Source organism: Wyeomyia smithii, chromosome 3, assembly GCF_029784165.1.
Source record: "Wyeomyia smithii strain HCP4-BCI-WySm-NY-G18 chromosome 3, ASM2978416v1, whole genome shotgun sequence".
NCBI lineage: Eukaryota > Metazoa > Arthropoda > Insecta > Diptera > Culicidae > Wyeomyia > Wyeomyia smithii.
Window position 1 is genome coordinate 25,052,905 of NC_073696.1, and position 22,781 is coordinate 25,075,685.

General features: G+C 35.3%; 1 protein-coding gene across 9 annotated transcripts in view; it reads right to left on the reverse strand.

Moving 5' to 3' along the window:
* LOC129727289 (dachshund homolog 2) overlaps positions 1 to 22,781 on the reverse strand; it is a 109,991-nt gene that overhangs the window by 84,338 nt on the left and 2,872 nt on the right. The window contains exon 1 of one of the 9 annotated variants that reach the window (XM_055684976.1): positions 1,853 to 1,979. The exons of the other annotated variants lie outside the window; for them this stretch is intronic. Within the exon in view, the coding sequence (XP_055540951.1) occupies positions 1,853 to 1,887 (35 nt within the window). The 5' untranslated portion in view covers positions 1,888 to 1,979. Of the gene's footprint in view, positions 1 to 1,852; positions 1,980 to 22,781 lie in introns of those variants that run through there. 9 annotated transcript variants of the gene reach the window in all.

A 22,781-nucleotide genomic window follows, 5' to 3' on the forward strand; every position in this document is an offset into this window, starting at 1 on the left:
CAGTTGAGTATGTCGATTTAAATGCAGAAAATCTTGTTTCCTGCCAACATTACCAATGTACCGGCGTCAGTAGGATTCCCATCAGAAGTAACCTGTGGTAACGAGTTTATACACTCAACTGGACCAAGCAAACAAATTTAGGTCAATATTCTAGGCGTAAATAGAATCTACAACGTGTTTCAGAGGTTACTTCTGATGGAAATCTGACTAACTCCGGTACACTGGCAGTGTTGGCAGAAAAAATGATTTGCAACATAAATTTCGACAAACTCAACTTTGAACAGCTCTAGTATTTTTTTGGCACACCCTAGCTCTTTAGTGTCTTCAGCCAAGTTGTTAGGCATCAAAAAACCTACCATTTGAAGTCATGAAACCTGTGGTTTGAGCCATTTTGAGCTCTTTAGAATAGATAATGCAAAAAAGTTGGTTTTTCCATACAAATCTCCATATAAATTTAAAATGCAATGCGCCAAGCGGAGACAAAACCAATCGACTTCCAATAAATTCAGGATTCTTTGGGGCCCCAAATAGAACAAAAAAAACTTGGTTCTGGCTTTCTGCTATCAAGTTTCGTTTTTTCCATATAACGATTCCCCACCCTAGTGTATATAAACAGAAGGTCGAGTTCCGAATCGGAATGTAGCACCTAGGTTTTGTTTCGCTTTGAAAGCAAAATTATTTTGAAAGTGAAGTTACTCCCATTTGTATGATTAATTTTTTTTTTTTGTAAGCTGCTGATTTTTTTGCGAATCAATTTTCTCCACAAAAGTGAGCAAAGTTGTTCGTAGACTTGTACCCATTTCAACTTAATTTCACACACCATTTAGAACGCTTCCAAGTGTATTCACATCTCTAGTTAAGAGTGTAACTTTCAATCAAAGTAACCGTCCAATTTACTTCTCATCCATTTCGTTCGTCTCGTACTAGCACACTAGCGGTCAGCAGTTCGAGACGTGAAAGGAAATTTCCTATCGTTTTAATTCCATTTGCACATTGATATATACAGAGATTAAATACGCTGTGGAAATCGTTCGCCGCGTTTTTTTTTTTACCCCATTCATTCCGCATTCGGAAGCAAACAGCGCTCAATCCGGCAGTTCACTGTGATTGAGACATCAATTACCGCGGCCGTTAAAATGCTTTCTATGGTTCGTTGATACCCGGGCCGCACACGGTTTATTATTTGTAGCTCGCATAATAATGCACCAGCGGAGCCCAGCCATGAATTAATCGTCATAAACCGAACATCGCCATGTTGTGTAAATGTAATCTAATAAGTTAACACCGTAATTTCCACCGGGGTTTATATTTCACAAACGACTCCTGTCGATAAATAATCGACCAACGTCGATCGCCCTCTGTCCCACCTACCTCTCCCTCTTCCCTTTCCGGTTGCAGCCTGACCGAGCCGTACGCCTGCTGCCTGCGATCAGGCTCACCCCAATAGGGGAGACGAGACACAGGCGAAGACAACAACAAAAAAACGCAACTCCAACACTCGCTGAATGCGCATCGCGAAAACAAAGAACGAACAATTTCACTGTTGAATTGCACAACAATGAATTCATAAGGCAGTGAAATAAAACAAAACAAAAAACATCAACTGACGAATATTATACACTGGCACGCACTGCACACGCACACTAATGCTGCACACTGAAACGTCCGGAGCGGCCCCAAATGCATCCGCACAGAGTCGCACTTGAGAAGAGCTTCAACCCGCACGGCGGCGTTTAGTGGGTTGCTATGTTTTCTCTCTCTCTCTATTCTTCTCTCTCTTTATTTCAATTTGCATGAATAAAGAATGCACCCGATAATTACTTATGATTCGAGGTTGCTTTTGCTTTCTCACCTGTCAAATAAAAAGCTTGTTGAGCCATTAACCATTCGCTCCGGCCGGCTAGCGATTGGCGTCGCGACTGGTCACTACTTGTGGGGTTACTTGCGTTGCAAGATCCCAGCAGCAGGTCATACAAAGTGACCCCGGTGGACGGTTGAATTCTCACACATATTCTCACACGCTTCAATAAGTGCACAATCGTCCGAATGGTTTGCGTCCTTTTACAGGCCGCGAGGCGACGACGTCGTCGCCGCCGTATAAAGGGCTATTCCCACTGCTTCCGTTCCGGGACCGGGCCGGGATCGGGCTCGTCCGGGACTTTTCATGCATTCACACTGCGCCGTGGCTTGAACCGTGCCTGCGCTGCGCTCTGGCTGAGAAATGTTGATGTGTGTATGTGAAAGAACGTCTTTCTCTTGTTTTCATACCGCAGCTCACTCCGCGCGAAATATGTCACTACAACATACACGCATCCACCCGAGTGCCTTCCGTGCACTCTCCGGCCAACACAAAGTATCGTCGGCAACGATAGTTTTTCTCTCGCACTGCGGCAGCACGACGGCAACTCAACGCTGTCCCGGTCTGGGCACGGCGCGTCGGTGTGAATGCGTTCATAAGAACGCATGCAATCAATCTCGAACGAGCCCGGACGACACGCGGAACAGCCACGGCCCGGTCCCGGCCCGGTCCCGGAACGGAAGCAGTGGGAATAGCCCTTAAATGCAACCAACTGAGTAGGCTTTTGTGTGTTGTACTGTGTGACAGGATCATTTTTCTGCCAGGGTGGTTTCCGTGTTGTGGTCGGTCAAAGCAAGCTGCGGCACCCAGCGGCGGCGGCGGATTGGCAACGACAGCAGCGAGGCAATCCACAGCTTCCTATGGTGTAAACAAGGGATTAGAAGCAGAAAGATTTCGCGCTCCAATGGTTTTTCTCATTACAGCACCTCTTATGACTTTGGCGAGGATATACCTATTATGCTATCCGATGCCGATGCTAATACCGGTATACCGGAGTGTATTTTTATCGCTCATCATGAGCGCAAAACCCAGGCACCGATCCACAGGTCGCCGAACATAGAAAATGTTGGGCATCTGCGAGCATCGTTAGAATTATACTTATTACGGCGATGATGGGCAGAGGCACGGAGAGGAAAAATGTAGGAATGCATGTTGGGTGATTTTTTTCCCTTCCACCCTGATGTTCCTGTGTGTTCCAGTTGTTGTTGGTGTGTTCTGCTTGGAGGAAAGTGTAGGTACACACATTCGAAAGCGATTTGTGCGCTCTCTCTACACTTTACCCGTGGTCTCGTCTCCGGAAGGGGATAAGCTGCCACGGGTCTTTGTTTTCGAAATGTTGCTTCTATTTGAGGAATTACATAATTCGAATTTGTTCCTAACGGCTGCCGGAGAAGGGGAGGGAAAAATCGAGCGCCATGGAGCGGCGGAAAAGGGGCACACGAAGAGCCGCACCACAAGAGGATGAGTGCTTTTGTTTCCTTCAGCAACACCAGGTGAAAGATAAGAAGATACTTTGTTGCATTGGTTGCTGCTCAAACAGTTCCGATTTATGCACAAAAGCAGTTTTTATTTTGTTTAGAAAATATCTAGGTGGTGGTTAGTGTTGAAGATGTGCAAACTGAATTGCAGTTCGAAAAGATAGCATACCGGAATGAAAACTGAGGTGTGCGATTTTGAAGTGAAATTTTACAAAATTCAATTTGATTTTTATTCATACTTATGCTTGCAAGACGATATAGTCAATCATTCAGGCAACTGGTGTGATAAATATGCCGACGGCATTGGAATGAATGTTCACCATTTTTGCAAAATGGCTGACTGAAGATGAACAAACTTTTTGTTTGAATACTTTTTTTTATTCGATCCAACTTGTAATGTGATGTAATAACGAGTATAGAAGCCGAGTTTTGAAAATGGATTTTTGAACATTCACATAAAAATTCCGACTTGGTCAGGCACAAAAGCGCCAAAAGCTCAACTATGATCAGATTTCTTTCCAGAGAAATCGTGTGCAAAAAGATTGCCACAATTTTCGTGCAAATGAGCAACCTCAATCAAAACCTGCAGATTCAAAGACGAGAGGATTTTGTCAGGTATTGGCTCAGTTTAGTAAGTTGCGACTAAAGAATACATTAATTTCTCTCAATCGCGAAATATTGGGCAATATTCAAGTGCAGAAATGAAAAGATCGTCAGACAAAATGGCCGCCCAAGGTTAATAAACGATGTGCCCAAACAATAATGAAGGTATTCGGAGAAACCTTCGTTTTATTTTTTTTAACTCTGCCAGGCTTCACATAGAAACTGAGACATGTATCTGCCTACAGATATCGGCCATTTTTGTGTGTCCAACCAGTTTCGAGATAGATCTGATTTTTCTATTTCCAGATTTTTACTAACGTAAATGCTTTACATAGTAATATTTAATGTTATACAAATAAAATATTTTATTTTTGGTACAAAAGATCAAACGTGGGACGAGTTTTTTTAGACTATGAAATCACAAAAAATGTCTTCTACTCTGTTTGTCCCAAATTATCCGCAAAAGCCTACGAAATTGAATGGAACTGCTCGCATTTGCAAATGAAACTAATTACTAGCAGGAGTTGAAAAATGTTAAGTAAAAATATAAAATGATATAAAATTTTAAAGCTAATCTGACAACTACTCAGCAAATCATTATGATCACTAGACAACATAAATCTTAAATTTTAACAAATTTTATGTAAAAAAGCATGATCTTTCGAATGGAATAATGAAGTTTGAGGTAGGTGGATGGGCACTTATTCAAAAATCTTTTTTTTTTAAGAAAACAAAATGGACCTTTTTACCTTTGTTATACTAAACAAAGGTTATAAAATCGGTCGAAAAACGCAAAATAGATCCAAGATCTGGAGGGCCGAATCGTATATACCATTCGACTCAGCTCGACGAACTGAGCAATGTCTGTTCGTGTGTATGTGTGTGTATGTGTGTGTATGTGTGTTTGTGTGTGTTACTATGTTGTGTGTGTGTGTGTGTGTGTGTGTGTATGTATGTTGACTGTATGTATGTGCCGCAAAATACCAACGCACCTTTGTTACAGAACGCAATATCCGATTTTGATGATCTTATACGCAAACGAAAGCTACTCTGCTCCCCCAGAATGCTACCGAGTGGATTTTTGATTAGTGGCTTAGTTCTCAAAATATTGATCAAAGAGTATTTTTTGCTTAAGATTTCCAACTTTCAAGGCAAAATGAATGGCATGGAGAACCATGTGTTATACACCAATCGACTCAGATCGACGAACTGAACAATTACTGTATGTATGTGTATGTGTGCTTGTATGTACGTATGTCTAAATATGTTGTTTATATGTATAGTATATCAGAATCAAAACAAAAATATTACAAAATAAACGCTCATTTTACAGAACGCATATTCCGATTTTAATGTTCGCATGCTCAAATGAACGCCCTAGAGCTCTTTAAAAATGATACTAAGTGTAGCTTGAACTGTAAAAATTTGACCCAAGTATATTTCAGACATGGGATATTTTACTTTTTGGATAATATATCTCTCTCTCCCTGCTCTCTCTTCTTCTCTATCTCACTATGTCTTTTTTTTCGTATCACTATTCATTTCTCAAAAGAAAACAACAATCTTCGACAACTTTGCATAGTTTTAACACTCTTCGTAGTGCGTCTTCATTGGTGTAAAAAAATTACCCTTTAGCTTTTTCTTAAAAATTTGAATTAGGTTTTGGAGGAAACCGCAATGCTTACTTAGCTTCTTTTCTGCCTTGCGATGCTTCCGTCCTCACTTTCTTTAAAATATAAATTAAATTGTACGTGGAACCCAGATTTGCGAAGAGTAAGAATCTTCTACAGATTTCGGGAGCCAAACATTGTAGCAAAATCTGATCTCACAGTGTTCAAATGTAACACAATTAGCGATGCAGATATTTTGAAAAGCTTTACCGAAGATGTATAGACCTATCTACGTACGAATATGTTAGTGCAACCCGTTTGCAATGCTGCATTTTGAACAGCTGGAAAACTTTCCAGTTGAACACTTATTCTATGTTTTAAATTCAGTCCTGAATATACTTTTCACTCGTGACCAGGAATCTACAGTTGATGGTGAACGTAATTGGCAAAACAAGGAAAAAGTGTTGAGAAATTTTGAACATCGAGATGCGACGATTTACAGTTTGGATGAAACTGAAGCAACTTTAAATGGCTATACACGTTTACTAGTGTGCGCAGGTGAAAAGTTACTTATCTCTATGATATGCAAGATATAAATATTGCTTTCTAATTTAAGACTAAGTGCAATCAGAGTATCCATGTTATTCCGCTTCTCGTTATCGCAGCAAGTTTTATAAAGTCTTCATTTCGAATTTTATCATACAGCCTAGACCTTCGAAAAGAGTAATGTTCTCGACTACACTCTGAAAATCCAAAATTCACAAATGTCGTAAAATACCTTCATTTTCAGATAATGCATTTGAGATAGAATTAAATTGACAATTGCTTCTTGCGATTTTTGCTTCTAACTAGCATTTAAAAATTGGTTTGTGATCACTCAAATACTCCAGTGACAACATCCATAAAATTTGCGAAACCCACGTCAAGCTTCAATTCAATAATCGTATTCGGTTCACCCTCTGGAAACTATCTTTTAAATTTATTTTATTTATTATTGGAGTTGGACTTACGTTGGTATTCGATTTGTGGTTTACTGGTCTCATAAATATAAAGTAATAGGTAGTTAGTATAACAAAGGTTTCTGCACCACTAGGTGGATTAATTCAGGTTTTTTTCTTTCTAATGATAAGCTGGTTTAGGTAATTTCATAGAGAAATTCTTGAGTTGAAGCAATTTTGGTGAGCTAAGTTTTGAAGAAAAACGAAACAAGTATTGATTTCCAGTTAACGGGGGGTCCATCAATTTGATCAACCAAATGCAGTTTCTTTACATGTACAACATGGGCTTTCAAAAAAACATAACTTGAATCGTTTTCAATACCATCATGTAAATAGTTGCTTGTATTAGAACTACCGAATAGTCATAAGTAAAAATCATTGAAATCAATTCACTATAATATGAGCTAAAATTACGTTAAGTTGAAAAACTTGGAAAAAGTGTATCAGATATAATGCAACTTTCATCAAGCGTTTAATCATAATTAAAAAGAGATTTATCAACTTGCCTTGGTGAGAATTAGCAAGTTATCAACCGGTCATAACGCGCACAAATCAGAAGAACGCAATATATGATTTGGGATCAAGTTTTTGCTACATTTAACTAGAAGTTTTTCGTTTCATTCAAATTCAAAGAATGAAAAGAATCAAATTCAAAGAATCTTGTTACTCACATCACGGATAAAACTAATATTTTCATTTATTTAATTATGTATAATATTTATTACCGAACCTAAGACAACTGTCTTTTGTCTTCTCGTGCTGAAACTAGCGGCAGGAAGGAGTACAAAAGAAACGAACATTCTATCAATTCAAAGCTTTACAATAAATTATTAAAATACTAAATAATTAAATTACAAAATACAAAATTTGTTTGCCTTAGTTTCTATGTATGTTTTTTCATGTATTTTGACGCAAAAACAAATTTCCTCAAGTTTGAACACATTTCACCTTAAGGGGCAACAGTGGCGCCATTTTGAATTTTTGCGAAATTGAAAATTTTCGATGTTTTTTCGACGCCATTTTATTTTGAAGCCAAATATCAAAATTCTAAGAGTTTATCCACATATTAGCATCTTCTTACCCATTTTTAATAAAACAACTGATCTTGAATCGGACAAAAACTGAGATAAAAACGGTGATTTTACGAAAACCGGTTTTGGCATTGTTTTAGTATATTTCACAAAGCGAAACAATATCGAGTATGTATGAGCACAGGCCCGGATTTTGGGGGGGGGGGCAAAGGGGGCGAATGCTCGGGCCTCATGATTGAAGGGGCCCCCCTTGTCCTAGGGCGACCTTTTTTTTGCTCGTCACCTTCCAGAACGTTACCTCTAAATGTATTAAGGAAAGAGGGCCTCACAAACAAATTTGCCCCGGGCCCCCCAGCTTCTAAATCCGGCCCTGTATGACCATTAATGGTAACGCGTTAATATCTCAAGGTATTAATATAAATATCAGAGTGTTCGCAGGCTTATTAGCGTTAATTTTTTTTGGGTGTAAGTTGCTGTCAAGATTTTTCGGTTATTTGCGGCATTTTTTTTTTTTTGTTCGTATGTTTATCAACATTTTTTGGTTCTCAAAAGCCTTTTCTGTGATTTTATTTTCGAATAGTGACCTTTTTTTATTTTCTAGCCTCTCAGAAGTGTGATCCCTGATTGCTCGAAATCAGTTTGAGGTTTAAATAGTCGAAATAGGGAAGGTCGATCTGTTCAAAATTTCAAATTCAGTTTTTAAGCTGTAACCAAAGGTTAGGTATCAGGTGATACCGTATCATCAGCGGCAGGTCGGTTAAGAGGGTTTATGGACCTTTTCAAGTCTTGTTAGTTGAACTTTTGTTTCAATGAATTTCAAAGTTCATGGCCTTACTCAATTCCGACTGTACCGATTTTGGGTTTTCGCCGGCAACTACGATCTGATCGGTTTGAGTGTCTTTAATGCCTTTTGGAAGGCATAATAACCTTAATCAGTTATGAATATTTTTAGATTTTTTGAACTAACTTTTTTGGTTGAATGCTCAGAAGCAATTTCACTAATCTAATTTTAATTTTCTTATCGACTTTTCCCCGTCAATATTCAAGTTCTTCAAGGTAGACAAGATCACTCGAGAATCCTGCCTGGATGCTGTATATCTTTAATCACATTTTTCGAGTTTGCTTATATACAAACCCTGTCTGCTTTGAAGAAGCTTAGAAGCAACCATTGAGCTACATATTTGACAATATAAATCTAAACTTACTTCATGAACTTATTATATTTTTTTGTTCTATGAAATACATTTCAAGTTATAAAGTAGGCAATGTATGTGATTTCTCCGGGAATGCGAATAATGAACACGGGCTGAGGATGTGATTTAGACTTGGAAAAAAATTCCCGTCTGGACGAGGGAATTTTTTTCTAAATCGAAATCACATCCTCAGCCCGTGTTCATTATTCGCATCCTCGGAAAAATCACATACATTGCCTCCTTTATAATCTGATGTTACTGATGTGATTTTCAGACATCTTCAGATGCGGATGCGGATGCGGATATGTGATTAAGGATGCTGATGTAGAAGCGAATGTCAATTTTTATGCGGATGTTCCGCATTCGCGGATGCGGATGTTGATATCCGTAGCATCCCTTGTGTTTTATTTTGCTTATTTCACATGATCATGTCTCTTCCCAGTGCAAAAGTTATATAGGCGAGCAATAAATACACCAAGTAAAATTTTTTAACAAAATTTTATAAAGCGATATTTTTTTTTTTCAATATCCGCATAGTATGATGCGGATGCGGATGCGAATGCGGATGTCAATTTTCTTGCGGATGCGGATATCCGTAACATCCCTAATCTAAACATATTTCCAAGGAGATTTTGCTAGATTGGAACACACCCAAAACACGAATCTTCACATCACTCCATAGCATTACCACTAAATTTTCAATACATCCATAATAATTATTTTCATGACAAGTGGATTAATCAAACCGAGTGAGAGCAAAACAAAAATGTGTGAAATATATCCCTGTTTTGATTTGGAAAAATAACGCCTCTTTTCTAACAAAATAATCACTAATTTTCAAAACTGAATGTTGTTAGTAATCAAACAATCATTAATAAAAGTAAAGGTTATTTCCAAAATTGTTTAATCAAGGATTTGAGTTATCCCAACCGTTCACGAACTGATTTAGGAGTGGCTTTTATTTACTTAAAGTTAGGCTTAATTCCTACGTTTAAAAACAGAACACACAAAACAAAAAATAGAACACACACAAAATGACAAACTGTCAAGAGTGAATCAAAGTTGGTAGAATATTTCTGAGACGATTCATCAAATGGAATAACTATTTAGTTTCATTCGAACCGAATATATTCAAAATAAAATCTATGTTTGTAAAAACAAACACAAAATCTTACGAGCAAGCTAGTAATTGCAACACGATTCCACCCAGACAATTTCATAAAGTGAATAGATGTATCAATTTTGTGCCACATTCCGTCGGCTTCATAACGCACTACAACCTAGATTCTCGCAATCATAAAACGGCTATAAAAATTTTCCATTCAAATAGATATAATTAGCTTCATTTCGCTTCTGCAATTACTCGATCAATTGTAGTTTTCATTAGGATTCAGGATTGTGTTGGTGATTTGTAAACCGTTTCTATTTCATGAAGCTCTTTCGAAGTAATAGTTACTATATCGAAGAAAACTATTAATCCAGAATTAGAATAAAACTCAAGAATATAGTACGTTTAGGTATCATTTGAGAAATAGCAAAGTTTTCGTTAAAAATATTCTTAAAGACCACGAATCATGTTTGACCGTAAAAGATAAGCTGCACCATACAAAAACGAACATAATATCATATCCGACCATGAAAAATATTCCAATAAAAACTAAGCTGAAAACGAAGTTCAATTATTTGAAACTCAAAAAATACGATTTTAATAATTGAAACAGTGCAAATTGGAAGTAATTTTCCACATAATCGCACTAAAACGCAAGTTTGTGTTTATTAACCCCGGAATGAACATGAAAAGTATGGAGCATTTCTACTTACAAAACATCTCACAAAATAATAATTGAGCAGCTTTTTTTTTTCTTAGTTATAGATGAGAGCACGTTTTTTTGTGATCCTCGTAGTGCGTAAATTGAACTTTTTTTCCTGTTCGTAGATGTTCTTTAGGCCTCAAGGGTATTCGAACAATCAACAGCAGCAAAAACTGAGTGCACACAACTTTTTTTAAGAGCGAAAAATGATGAGTTGGATGGAGAAAAATACTAAACTCTGGGTTACAAGAATGGCAGCTCCCCTGTGTACACCTGCATGATCCATCTGCTGGCAAAAACCCTTGACCTAGAGGTTTTCAAGCAATCCACAAGCATTACACTGGTCGCCAAAATAAAAAAAGTAAAAAGTAAAAGCTTAAAAATTTCATTGCTGGTTTAATCTTTTTCCAAATTATGTTTCAATGCTGCAAAGGCTTAGGTTGCTCTCATGAATAATCTCTAAAACTCTTATGTTTTTCACTGAAGAAAAAAATATATCAGAATATTTTTGCCGAAGAAAATCCTGAACCCAGCCTGCCTCCTTGTTTCTGCATTGCTAAAACTAAACTAATGTCGTGAATACCAATTGAAAATTAATTCAGGTCCACATCGGATTACCACTTTGCTGAATACTTTTTTACTACATAGGCATTTTTTCGATTTTAATTACTACTTTAATAATTTACTCCCCAAAGATGATATCCGTTAGTACTGGACTGGACTAGACACAATTTCAATCCATCATGAATAATTGTGCAGGAAATATTGAGTTGTGAAATTACAAGAAACGGATAGAATATAGATCGATCTACCACTTAAAACATAGCTTGAATCGATTGATACTTTCTGAAATTTAGTAGCAAACTATTATAATTGTTTGATCAACTCGAAACTGCTTGCAAGCAAGTTTAGAACATCCACGCATCATGAAGACTTTCATTCTCTGTTTCGAGTGGACTCACCTAAGTTCGATGTCAATCACTATCTTGGCTTACTTGTAAAAAAAATCGTTCCACCGTTTCTCAATATTACAGAATTTACCAAAATTGATAAGCCTGCAATGAGTACCGAAAACCGGGGTAACTTTGATCACTTTTTTAAATATGTCCTAAATATTTTAAGAATATGTTGAATATAAAATTGTTTGATATTTCAAAAATGAGTACTGACATGCATTGAGCAAGATCCAGTTACTACTTCAAAAGTTTAGCAACAATTCTGCTGTTTTTGAATATGTTCTAAAATGTAAACATCAATCATCATTCCGGGGTGACTTTGATCACTTCATTGTTTTGATGAATTTGGAGTGAAATTTTGCTGCTTTATCAAATTCAAACAGCCTACAACTGCTTGAATGAGTTAAAAAATATGAGAATCATTTTGCGAGGCCATTCACATTCTACGTGAACAGTTTATGTTGGCGAATATCCAAGACTTATACAATTTTTTTAGAATATGTATGAACGATTGCCCACGGAGAGAGGAATCACCAAAAACTAGTCCACCGGGAATATGGCATATCCAATAGTCCAAAATTACATGTTACATGAAATCTTGGGTTGTTGTCAAGAAAAAAAACAGTTGAGATTATTGGGACTTAACATTGCCATTGAGGAAAACAAATGCAAAAATAATTTTTTTTTGCCTTAAGAACTAATCTGGGAACATTATTAGAGAACTTTACATTTCGCAGCTTGTTGTTTTTATTCGCTTGAACCGATTGTTTGTATGCATTTAGAATCGCTCGAATTCCAATTTATTTTCGATCAAGCATGGAAAACAATCTTTACATAACAGAGAATGCATGAATGATGAGAATGCAATGTACACATATCGCGTTTCTTTTCACCAATTCAAAAAACAGGTAAAAAAGTGATCACTGTCATACCTCTGATCAAAGTCACACCGGCTTACGGTACAGATCTCATAGAAAGCAGTACGCATTCAAAAATTTCCTTTTTACTAGCAAAATTATTTTAACAAGTTAACTCGAAATAAAATTTCACTAAAAATGGCACCTTTGATGGTAAAAGGTTATGACATTTGACATCGATATTAATTTCAATCAACAGTTGTGAACGTAGAGTGAATGTAGAATTGTTGAATTCATAGGGTAGGGATGATGGTGTTGATAGTCCCGCCACATACTCCTACAAAGGTTTGAGCTGGACGATTTATCTATGAGGAATCTGTTACGGTATTTTAATTACTCGTAAGATAGCTAGTTTATCAGAGTCCTCGTTCTCGTCACTGGAATTATCGATATTGATCAAGATTCGGGAGTTTGAGGCCGTTTTCTTCGACCGAATAAAATAGCCACCACTGATTAGGCCGTTCCTATGTAGTTTCGATTTTATCAACATTTGTTCTTAACTCTATTCACCAAATTCACGCTCGGTTTTCTCACGCTTTATGTTTTAATTTTATCACGATTCTTCAAAAGAATTCTAAATCAAGAATGTTTTACTTTCAGTTGTAGAAAGTGCATTAAAAACATGATTCTCATTTGTGCTTTGTGTCCGTATTTAACGTGTAAAGTTTAAAGTAAAGTAAACTCATTTCGATGGCTCATTTTTCATTGAAAACTGAACAAAGTTTTCTAGTATCGTTGCTCATTACAAAATCTTTATCCTTTAATTACATAGAATAGCAGACAGTGACACAGAAGATTTTCTTGGAGAATAAAAAGAGGAAAGGCTCTGCAAGAGGAGATTAACGTATAACAAAATCATGAGTATAGTTTTGGGAGAAAAAGAATTTGATGATGATGATATCACTGTCAATTAGTTGCCAATGATAATCAGTGTGAATGATGCTAATTAAGCTAGTGAATCCAGCGATTCCACAATTTCACATAAACAAGCATTAGACTCTCCTAATTTTACTGTAGAACGGGCAGAACACAACCAAATTGCAAATAATGTTGCCTAAAGGAAAGTTCGTGAAATATTATGAACTCACTCTTTCTAAATTATTCGTTTGTATCTGAAACCGTTTTTGGGACTCTTTTGATAATTTTCTTATAAAGCTTTAATGTTCACAAATGACAATTGAAAACTGATAGGGTTTCAATAATAATTTACGAAAGGAAACATTAGTTTCTAAATTGCCCGTAGTACCGCGCCAACTGAAAAGGACATTCTTTATTGTATTTAAACAGTATACGGACTGATTGAAAGTTGTGATGCTAGTTGAGAACGAGAACAACGATAATGATTAGCAAAGCTTAAAATTTGCAAAAATCATACTCTACTACGCAAAATTTCATCATCAGCTTAGTTTGTTTTTTTTTTGTACATTATACGGCAGATTTATCAAAACATTGCATGCTTTAATGAATCTGCCTTATTCTGTAGGTTCTCTTTTATACACGGCTGTAGGTTAGGGTGTCCCAATACATCGTTTTGTCAGATTTTCTGGGGGCTCAACAGGAAAATGATTGGTAATGGTGTAACAAAAAATCTTTTGTATGGCGACAACTCTGGATAATGTTTAGTCGTTGTGCTCATTTGAGTTCTATGAAACAAATCAATTTTTCATGTTTTTTTATTGCTTAAAAATCCTATAAAACCGAACCCTAATATATTTTTTGCGCATCCTCCGGAATCTAAGCTAACAGAAAAAAAAATTATTACGGCTTGTTGTTGCTCAAATTTCAATGTTACAAATTTTTTAACTCTTCTGAAAATTCTTGATTTTGTTTTTTTCTGAAATTAAACCTTTAAAAAGCGGACCAAACTTAACGCTAGCAACCATACTATACCATATAGAGATGGGAAATTTTATGAGGAAAAACTTTCTAGAAGACACAAAAATTCTATCTTGAATCGTTGTTGAGCTATTCGAGTTTTATCAGGAAAAAATATCGCAAAATGGGATAATCTTTAGTGTGTGCAACATCGAGTCAACTTATCAAAACGTCGTATAACCATCGCCTACTAGGTTTGATTTTCAGTTCAGACAAGATTTTTTCGTGGAAAAGTGAACCCAGTTCTCAGTACCGTTTATTCGAATCCTCTGTTTTTATTATATGTAGTAACTACAAAATGCAGTGAATCAACTTTTCAAGTTCACAAATCAATAAAAATATCATATATCCAATTGTTCGATTAATTCAGCTGTTTATTTACGTTATAAATGAATTATTATTAACATTATTTGAATAGTCAACAACAGATGCCTTCACCGAATTGTTTTGATATTTACGGTTTTTAGCCACGGTTAACAAAACTTGATACTTTTCTTCATTGGTAAATGGCCCGAAACCATTTATGTCTCCTGCCAGCCCTTGTGCTTGTTCTGCGGGTCGTTTACTACACACAAATTCTCGCGTTTTTCTTTAATTTTTATGTACTCAATATTATTGCTCCAATTCTCAGGGTCTTCTTTAAGTAAGGCGTTTGCCTCTACTTTTAAAATTTCAAAAAACTGGAGCGACTAGTCAGTGACAAAGCTTCTAACTGAAATTCCGGTTTGAAGTTTTTCACCCTAAACGTATTCTTACCATCACTCGGTTTAGATAAATTTACGAGCATTTTTCGCTTTATATCGTTACTTACCGCGTTGTCGAAAAATGCCAGGCAAAAATTAATCTTCGACAAATATCATAGGTGGTTTGTGATCTTATTATATGCAACAATATCAGTACTCTCAGAAACTGATTTTTTTATCCTCACGACTAAATCGGTAGATGTTTAATACCTCTTGTTCAGAAGGAAGATGTGTATTGAACAATTTCTTTCGGGAAGCGCCTGGTAAAATGTCTTTTTGCCTTTCTCCTAGAAAGGTATAGCAATCACTGGAAAAACCAAAGGTATAAGGAAAAACCAAAGGGTTGAATCTCGTATATCAATCGACTTAGTTTGACGAGCTCAGCTTTTTCTGTATGTGTGTGTGTATGTAACGCTCTCCCAATCTCACTCGATTTTCTCAGAGATGGCTGGACCGATCTTCATAAAATTAATTGCAAATGAGAGGTCTTGTTGCCCCATGAGACCCTATTAAATTTCATTGCAATCGGATTTTTAGTTTAGAGGTTATGTTTAAAAATGTGCAAATCACGAAACATCATTATCTCAGAAACTACTCAACCGATTTTAACAAAATTGGTTTTGAATGAACAAGCTACTTAAGGAACTCTTAAATTTTGAGTTTCATGAAGATTGAACGTGTGGTTCAGAAATTATTCAAAGGAACGTGTTCTGGAGAGTGTTTAATCTCACTTATGTTTCTCAGAGATGGCTGAACCGATTTCCACAAAACCAGTGTCATTTGGAAGGTCTAATTACCCCATAAGACCCTATTGATTTGTTTTGCAATCGGACTATTACTTTGCCTGTTATGTTTAAAAATGTGAAATCCAGCTTTGAAAAGAAACATATTCCGATGACTACTTAAACTCACTCACTTTTCTCAGAGATGGCTGAACCGATTCCACGAAATTAGTGTCAAATGAAAGGCCTAGCTGCCTCATAATACCCTATTGAATTTCAATGTAATCGGTCTGTTACTTTGTCTGTAATGTATCAAAACATGAAAATCACGAAACTTCATTATCTCAGAAAGTACACAACCGATTTGAACAATATTGGTATCAAATGAACGGGCTAGTTAAAGGTTAATTGATGAATTCTATAGTGATTAAACACGTGGTTCAAAAGTTGTGGAAAGAAACATGTTCCGGTGACTTTTCAAATTCACTCGTTTTCCCAAAAATGGCTGGACTAAATTCAACAATCTTAGTGTCAAATGAAGTTTGGCTTTCCTATAGGTTCCCATTCTATTTGACTATAATCGTATTTTTATTCTAACCGTTATGTATTAAATTAAAAAAACAACGAAAGTCTATTATCTCAAAGATCACACGACTTATTTGAACATATCTTGTGTCATTTGAACGGGTTTTCTGTCAAACTCACCAGTAAGAAATTTTATAGCAATTTGATATGTGGTTCAAAAGTTATGAAAAGAAACGAAATGCAAAGACTATTTAAAACTGTAACTCCTTTGATCAAAACATATGACCTCAACAAAATTTAAATTCGTAGTCGGCAGCGAGGATAAAAAATTTGCTTTAGTTTTCAAGTCATCAGATATAATTGGCGCCGTTAAACATTAAATTGTATTTGTGCCGTGTCAAATAAATGTTATGTGAAGAAAAAAAAAACAAAATTTAAATTTGGTATTGTGCTATTCGTACGTTCCCGGCATTGCTCGTGATGGAAGTGTACGAAATCCAAAGTCATTTCTTTTATTTCGCTATTTCTTCAGCACGAATATTTTACTCCTATTTAAATTTTTTTTTAACTTTTTGCCTTTTTCCTAGAAAGGTATAGCAATTTCTTGCAAAACCGACGATATGAAAGTGCTCCAAAGGGCCGAATGGCATATATCACTCGACTCAGTTCGACGAGCTGAGCATTTTCTGTATGTAAGTGTGTACGTAAGTGTGTGTGTGTGTGCGTGTGTGCGTGTGTGTGTGCATATTTTTATTTTCACTCACTTTTCTCAGAGATGGCTGGACCGATCTTCATGAAATTATATGCCCCATAAGACCCTATTAAATTTCATTGTAATTGGATTTTAATTTTAGAGGTTATGTTTAAAGATGTAAAAATCACGAAACATCAATATCTCAGAAACCACACAACCGATTTCAATAAAATTGGTATCAAATGAACGGGCTATCTTAAAAACCCTTTACTTTTGAATTTTATATAGATTGATCATGTGGTTCAAAAGTTATGAAAAGAAAAGGGTTAACTGATGAATTATGATTGAACACGTGGTTTCAAAGTTTGGCTGCCCTATACGTTCCCATTTAATTTGATTATAATAGAACTAAGCAACCGTTATGTATTAAATTGTTAACAACGAAAGTCTATTATTTCAAAGATTACATGACTAATTTGAACATAACTAGTGTCATACGAACAAGTCATCTCTCAAACTTACAAATAACAAACTTCATAACAATTTGACATGTGGTTCAAAAGTTATGGAATGAAAAGAAATTCAAAAGCTATTTAAAACTATATAATTTAAATGTGGTATCGTACCATTTGAAAGTTCCCGGTATCGCTCGTGATTGAATTGTTCGAAATTAAGAGTCATTTTTTTTTCTCTCCTTGTTTATAGCTAAGACCTATCGGTCCATAAAGCATAAGAGTCATTTCTTTTATTTCGCTATTTCTTGAGCATTTTCATTACGTCAAATTTCATATTTTATACTTCTGTTACAACATCATTGTTTTAGAACCCTAAAAGTGAATACACATTTATTGGATTGAAGCGTTCATGTAAATCTATTTTTACAAATAATAAGTTTGAATGAGAAAGGCTGGGTCTGACCGCTAGGTGGATTAATTCAGGTTTTTAACTTTAAGTTTGGGCGACATCGTTCAGGCTTTAAGGAACGACAAATACTGGTTAATCTGCAGCGCCGCCGATCAGAAGAGCATAACTAAAAAATTACAAAATTCTATCAACGGGAGATATAAGTAACATATATTGATACGATTTTGTATTTTCCCATTTGCTTTTGATAACAAAATTGAATCTGAATAAGGTATAATAACAAATCCTGGAATGAAGTTGTTCTGAAACAAGTCTAACAATTTTTTCATCTCTATCAAAAGCTGTTGATTCTAACATATTTTCTGTTTCTTTAAGTCCAATCCAGTGCGCATTGTACGCAAAAAATATATTTGGGTTCGGTTTTACAGGATTTTTAAGTAGTAAAATAAAAATAAAATAAAAAAAACATGAAATTGATTTTTTTCATAAAATTCAAATTAGCACAACGATTAAACATTATCCAGAGTTGTCACCATACAATTTTTTTTGCTACACCATAACCTATCATTTTCCGGTTGAGCCCTCAGACTTTTCGACAAAACCGTTATTTTGGGACACCCTACTGTACTGCCGCTCATGGCAAGTCCGTCCCAATTGCATTTTTGTCAATTTTGAGTTTATTTATGGAATCAATTCCTTTTTATGTCTACTTTCGATAGAACAAATATTTTTGAATACTTCGTTCTGAGGAACTATGAAAAAAAATAGCAAGTCGGTTTGTCCCATAGCAAAAGTGATCGCAAGTCGGTCCCATTGCAAAAATCTTCGCAATTTAACCACACAGCCAATTATGATTTTGAAAAATGTGATATTTACCACAACTTATGGTCTTCAGGTTTAGATTTGTATGTACCAAGTGATATTCGATAGGAGGTTTGATTGAATTTTACACGTTCTACATCGTGTGGCTCTAGCTGATAGTACAATGTTTTCTTCAAGACAAAGTTTCCACCAGTAGCTTTTTTCAGCTGTTGGTTGTTGACAATGAACGCTTCAGGTGCGTCACTGTATTGTTAGTTAAATCATTCTTGAGTAAATACTACTTTTCGTATTTTATCCGTATTTTATGTAAAGACGTGGGCCAGAATTGTAACATAATTGTCGTGAATTTCGTTTTGAAGAATTTGTCAGTCATATCAAATACTTCGGTACGCTACATACTGTTTTTTAACGGAGCAAACATTTTCCTAAGCTATATTTGTTCTTTCATATTTGCTTGCACTGCTACGTCGAAGCTGTCCGCCGTCACGAACGTGTGACCGCTCTCAGGAAAATTTAGAATAAGTTACCTACACTGATTTCGAATTTATCAGTAGTATCAAATGTAAAAACAAAATCTAATTTTATTTTGAGCGGCGCAGTTGGTACATTATGTTATGCTTCTCACAAAAAAACTTGTTTAATAAGGCACGAGAGAAGGTCATTTATGAATTGACCAGCGATGGATTCATTCCAAACGCAAGCTATAGCACCGCCATTGATTTGCAGTAGTTTGTTTTTCATCACCGGTCGTAGCCGGCTATGGGACTGACTTGCTATCATTCTGGCTACGTACCGTAAAAGTAATCGCATGTGAGTCCCAGCTTATGATTTTCAACAAATTTTAGTCAAATTTCGGTGTTTATACAAGTTTTATGATGTAAAAGTGTTAGATTGTCATTGCAGTACTAAATTCTGTTGATGGTCTTGATCAAAAAAGCATTTGAGTGCCAAATTTCACCCAAAGCGTTACGATTTTCAATTGCTGTTTTCTTGTCAGCACCAAAACGCAAATGGGACGGACTTGCTATGAGCGGCAGTGTAGGTATTTGTAGCTATCACAATGCTTTACGGATTACGATTAAAAATTGTACGGATTTCGAAATAGAAGATAGAAATTATTTACATGACTAAGAGTAGTTTTACGGTTCTGTGGTTTTCAATATCGATGAAATTAAGAACAAAGCATTGCCAGAAACTGTCATGAATAAGTTACCGTGAATAAATTATCTTATATTGATCAATCAAAATTCTCGTGTGCTTAATTGTTCGGATTTCGGGTCCACATGGTAGTGTTTTTAGTCTTTGAAATAAATTTATCTCTATGTATCTATTATCTAAAAATCATGGCTGCATATGAAATCATTTATGTCGTTCTAATAATGAATAAAAAGGAATACAAATGTTTCAATCTCTTGTTCTATAAATTTCATATTTTTTTTTGTTGTATGAAAACTTCAAATTCTAGATGAGGGATCGAACCCAAAGCGAGTCTTAAAATTAATCCCTTGAAAAGGCAGCAATGTCAAAACTTGTTTTTCATGGAAAATTTCCCCCTTGTAGCTTTTCAGCTTGGCACCCTGTAGCTACTAACTCAAAATATCGTTTTGTATTAGGGACCCGAAACACACATTTTCAATGTCCTTGCTAACCTGGACTTTAAAAATAGTAACTTTTTCATTTATTTGATTCCAATGCTATCTAATCTTAATTTAGTTTATGTCATGCGATTAAATTTGGATAAAATTTACTAATTTCACAAATCGGTTTTTTTTTATTCTGGTTCTAACCCTTAGGGTCATTCGTCACTCACAAATCGGTTAACGAGTGTTTGCTATAAATACAAGCTTGTCGTCTGTTAATTTGTTGGTGTTTACTAGCGATTGCATCAAGGATCTGGTGAAAAATTTCTAGAGAGAAGATCTCTATCATTTTGTTTAACCCAATCGCGTGTCTTCTAACCCAACAAACAATAGAACGGAACTCTAATATATACAAATTGATTGAAAAGTAATAGAGCTGAATCGTCTCTCGAGAACTGTAACTTTCTTCGTTGCAGAAACATATCTTGCGGCCTAATATTGTTTTGTAACACATTCAAGAATCTTCTTCAAAAACAAAAGTTCTTTCTTATTTTTTTGTCACGAATAACACAACAACACAATAACACAAGTTCTGACGTGTCATATTCCAAGTTTAATTTCATTGGCTGCACCTGGTTTTATATCAAAATTCACTATATAAACGCAAATTACCTTTCATAAAGACAAACTGATAAGCGCTTACGATGTTTTGTAAAAAAAACAAAGGAAACCCAAAAAAATTAATTATTTTGTAATTAATTCTCAGCTTTCCACAAAACAAGTTTTTTTCTAGATTGAGGAAACCCGCATGCTTTCTACGTTAAACAGATCAAATATTGTTACGTAATGCAAATATGTTTTTTGTTTGTGTCGAAACAATTTTTTTTTCAGCATTCCTCAATTTTGCTCAATATTTCCAGAAACTAAATCTCTCAGTAGTTTAATTGGTCAGAACTGCATGCCAGAGACATCGGCGATTGCGGGTTCGTGGCCCGTCTGGGCGAGAGAAATTTTTTCTATATCTGAATCACATCCTCAGCCCGTGTTCATTTTTCGCATCCTCGAAAAAATCACATACACTGGCTACTTTACAACTTAAATTTTTTATTAATTTTTTTCTCTCACGTATAATTGTTCGTATATAAATCTTCATATTTCTGATAACGATTACCACAGAAATAAAAGAGCAATGATGTTATCTTTATTTCAAAACAAAGAATCAGATATATCGGCAGAAGCCCTAATCAGATATGAGGCAGCGCATCCGTAAAAATTAGTAATCTGATCCAATTAAAATCGCAAAGTACCTAACTCTGTTTTCAACAGCAGTTTATTCGTGAGGTTTACTTCTAGAAAGAAACAATCTGACAATTTATAACTTTTTGATGTCTTTCCAATAAACCATGAAAAGAAATCATCGTCTCAGAATTTGTGTGGCTTGTCGCAAAATCTATGCGGAAAAACTAAAATTTGAAATTACAATACAATTCAAAGTTCTTTAAGATTTTAATCATTCAGCTAAGCCTCCTTTGCAACAATGTAAAATATATTGTTTGACAATTACAGAAAAAGTTATAGACAAAAAAACCGATTTTAAGGAATGGTGTTTAACAACAAAAATCTATTTCGTCGTGTCCAACGTACAGATAGAAAATCTCAGCTTTCAGCATTTTTTGTTTCATTTAAAATTTTCTACAACTTTGCTGAAGCAAGCAATCTGGTACATATATTGAAAATTGGAAAAAAAAACTCTAATTTCTCTAGGGTGATTGATCGAAAACCGAAGACGTCAGAAGTAATGAATTAGTAATTGAAGTAATAAATGAAATAATTGTAAATATCATAAAATATAACACTTGAGATAAGTCATTTTTTTAATTTAAGCTTTTGGAGTTATTTCATGAAATGGTGGATAAAAAACGTGCTTTACAATGAGTTTTTCGTCGTTTTATACTCTACGACCTTAAGGCCCTTAATAAAAAATATACTCCGTACGATGATTTTGTAATTTTGACCAGAGTTGCAATATGACCAAACGAAAGGTGTACTCGAATCTTTTGGAGTCTGTGCGAGCACCGTGAGCCTACACTTTGCTTTTTTTCGCGGGGAATTTTTTTTATCTATTTCACACCATTTTATAATCTTCTTACCACATCTACTGAGGAGTGATACGATTCTTCATGCATGTATTTTGATAGAGTTGATTTTACTATTTTAATATGGTTACAAATTTCTACGCTGGAATCATTTTAAAAATTTTATTCCATTCAATATAATCATTTCTTGTGTTCAATTTTCTTTTCAAGATAAACTTGCTGGTAGATTTCTCGAGTAATCAAATCGTATGTGCTAAACTGCCAAACAAATATTCATCTTAGCAAAAAAAAAAAAATCGGGGATGTTTTAAAAAAAAAGGTCAATATTCAAATGCGCAAGAAACAAGCCAGATTATCAAGAAAAAAATCTCACATTTACAAATCATAATTTCAAGTTTCAATTTT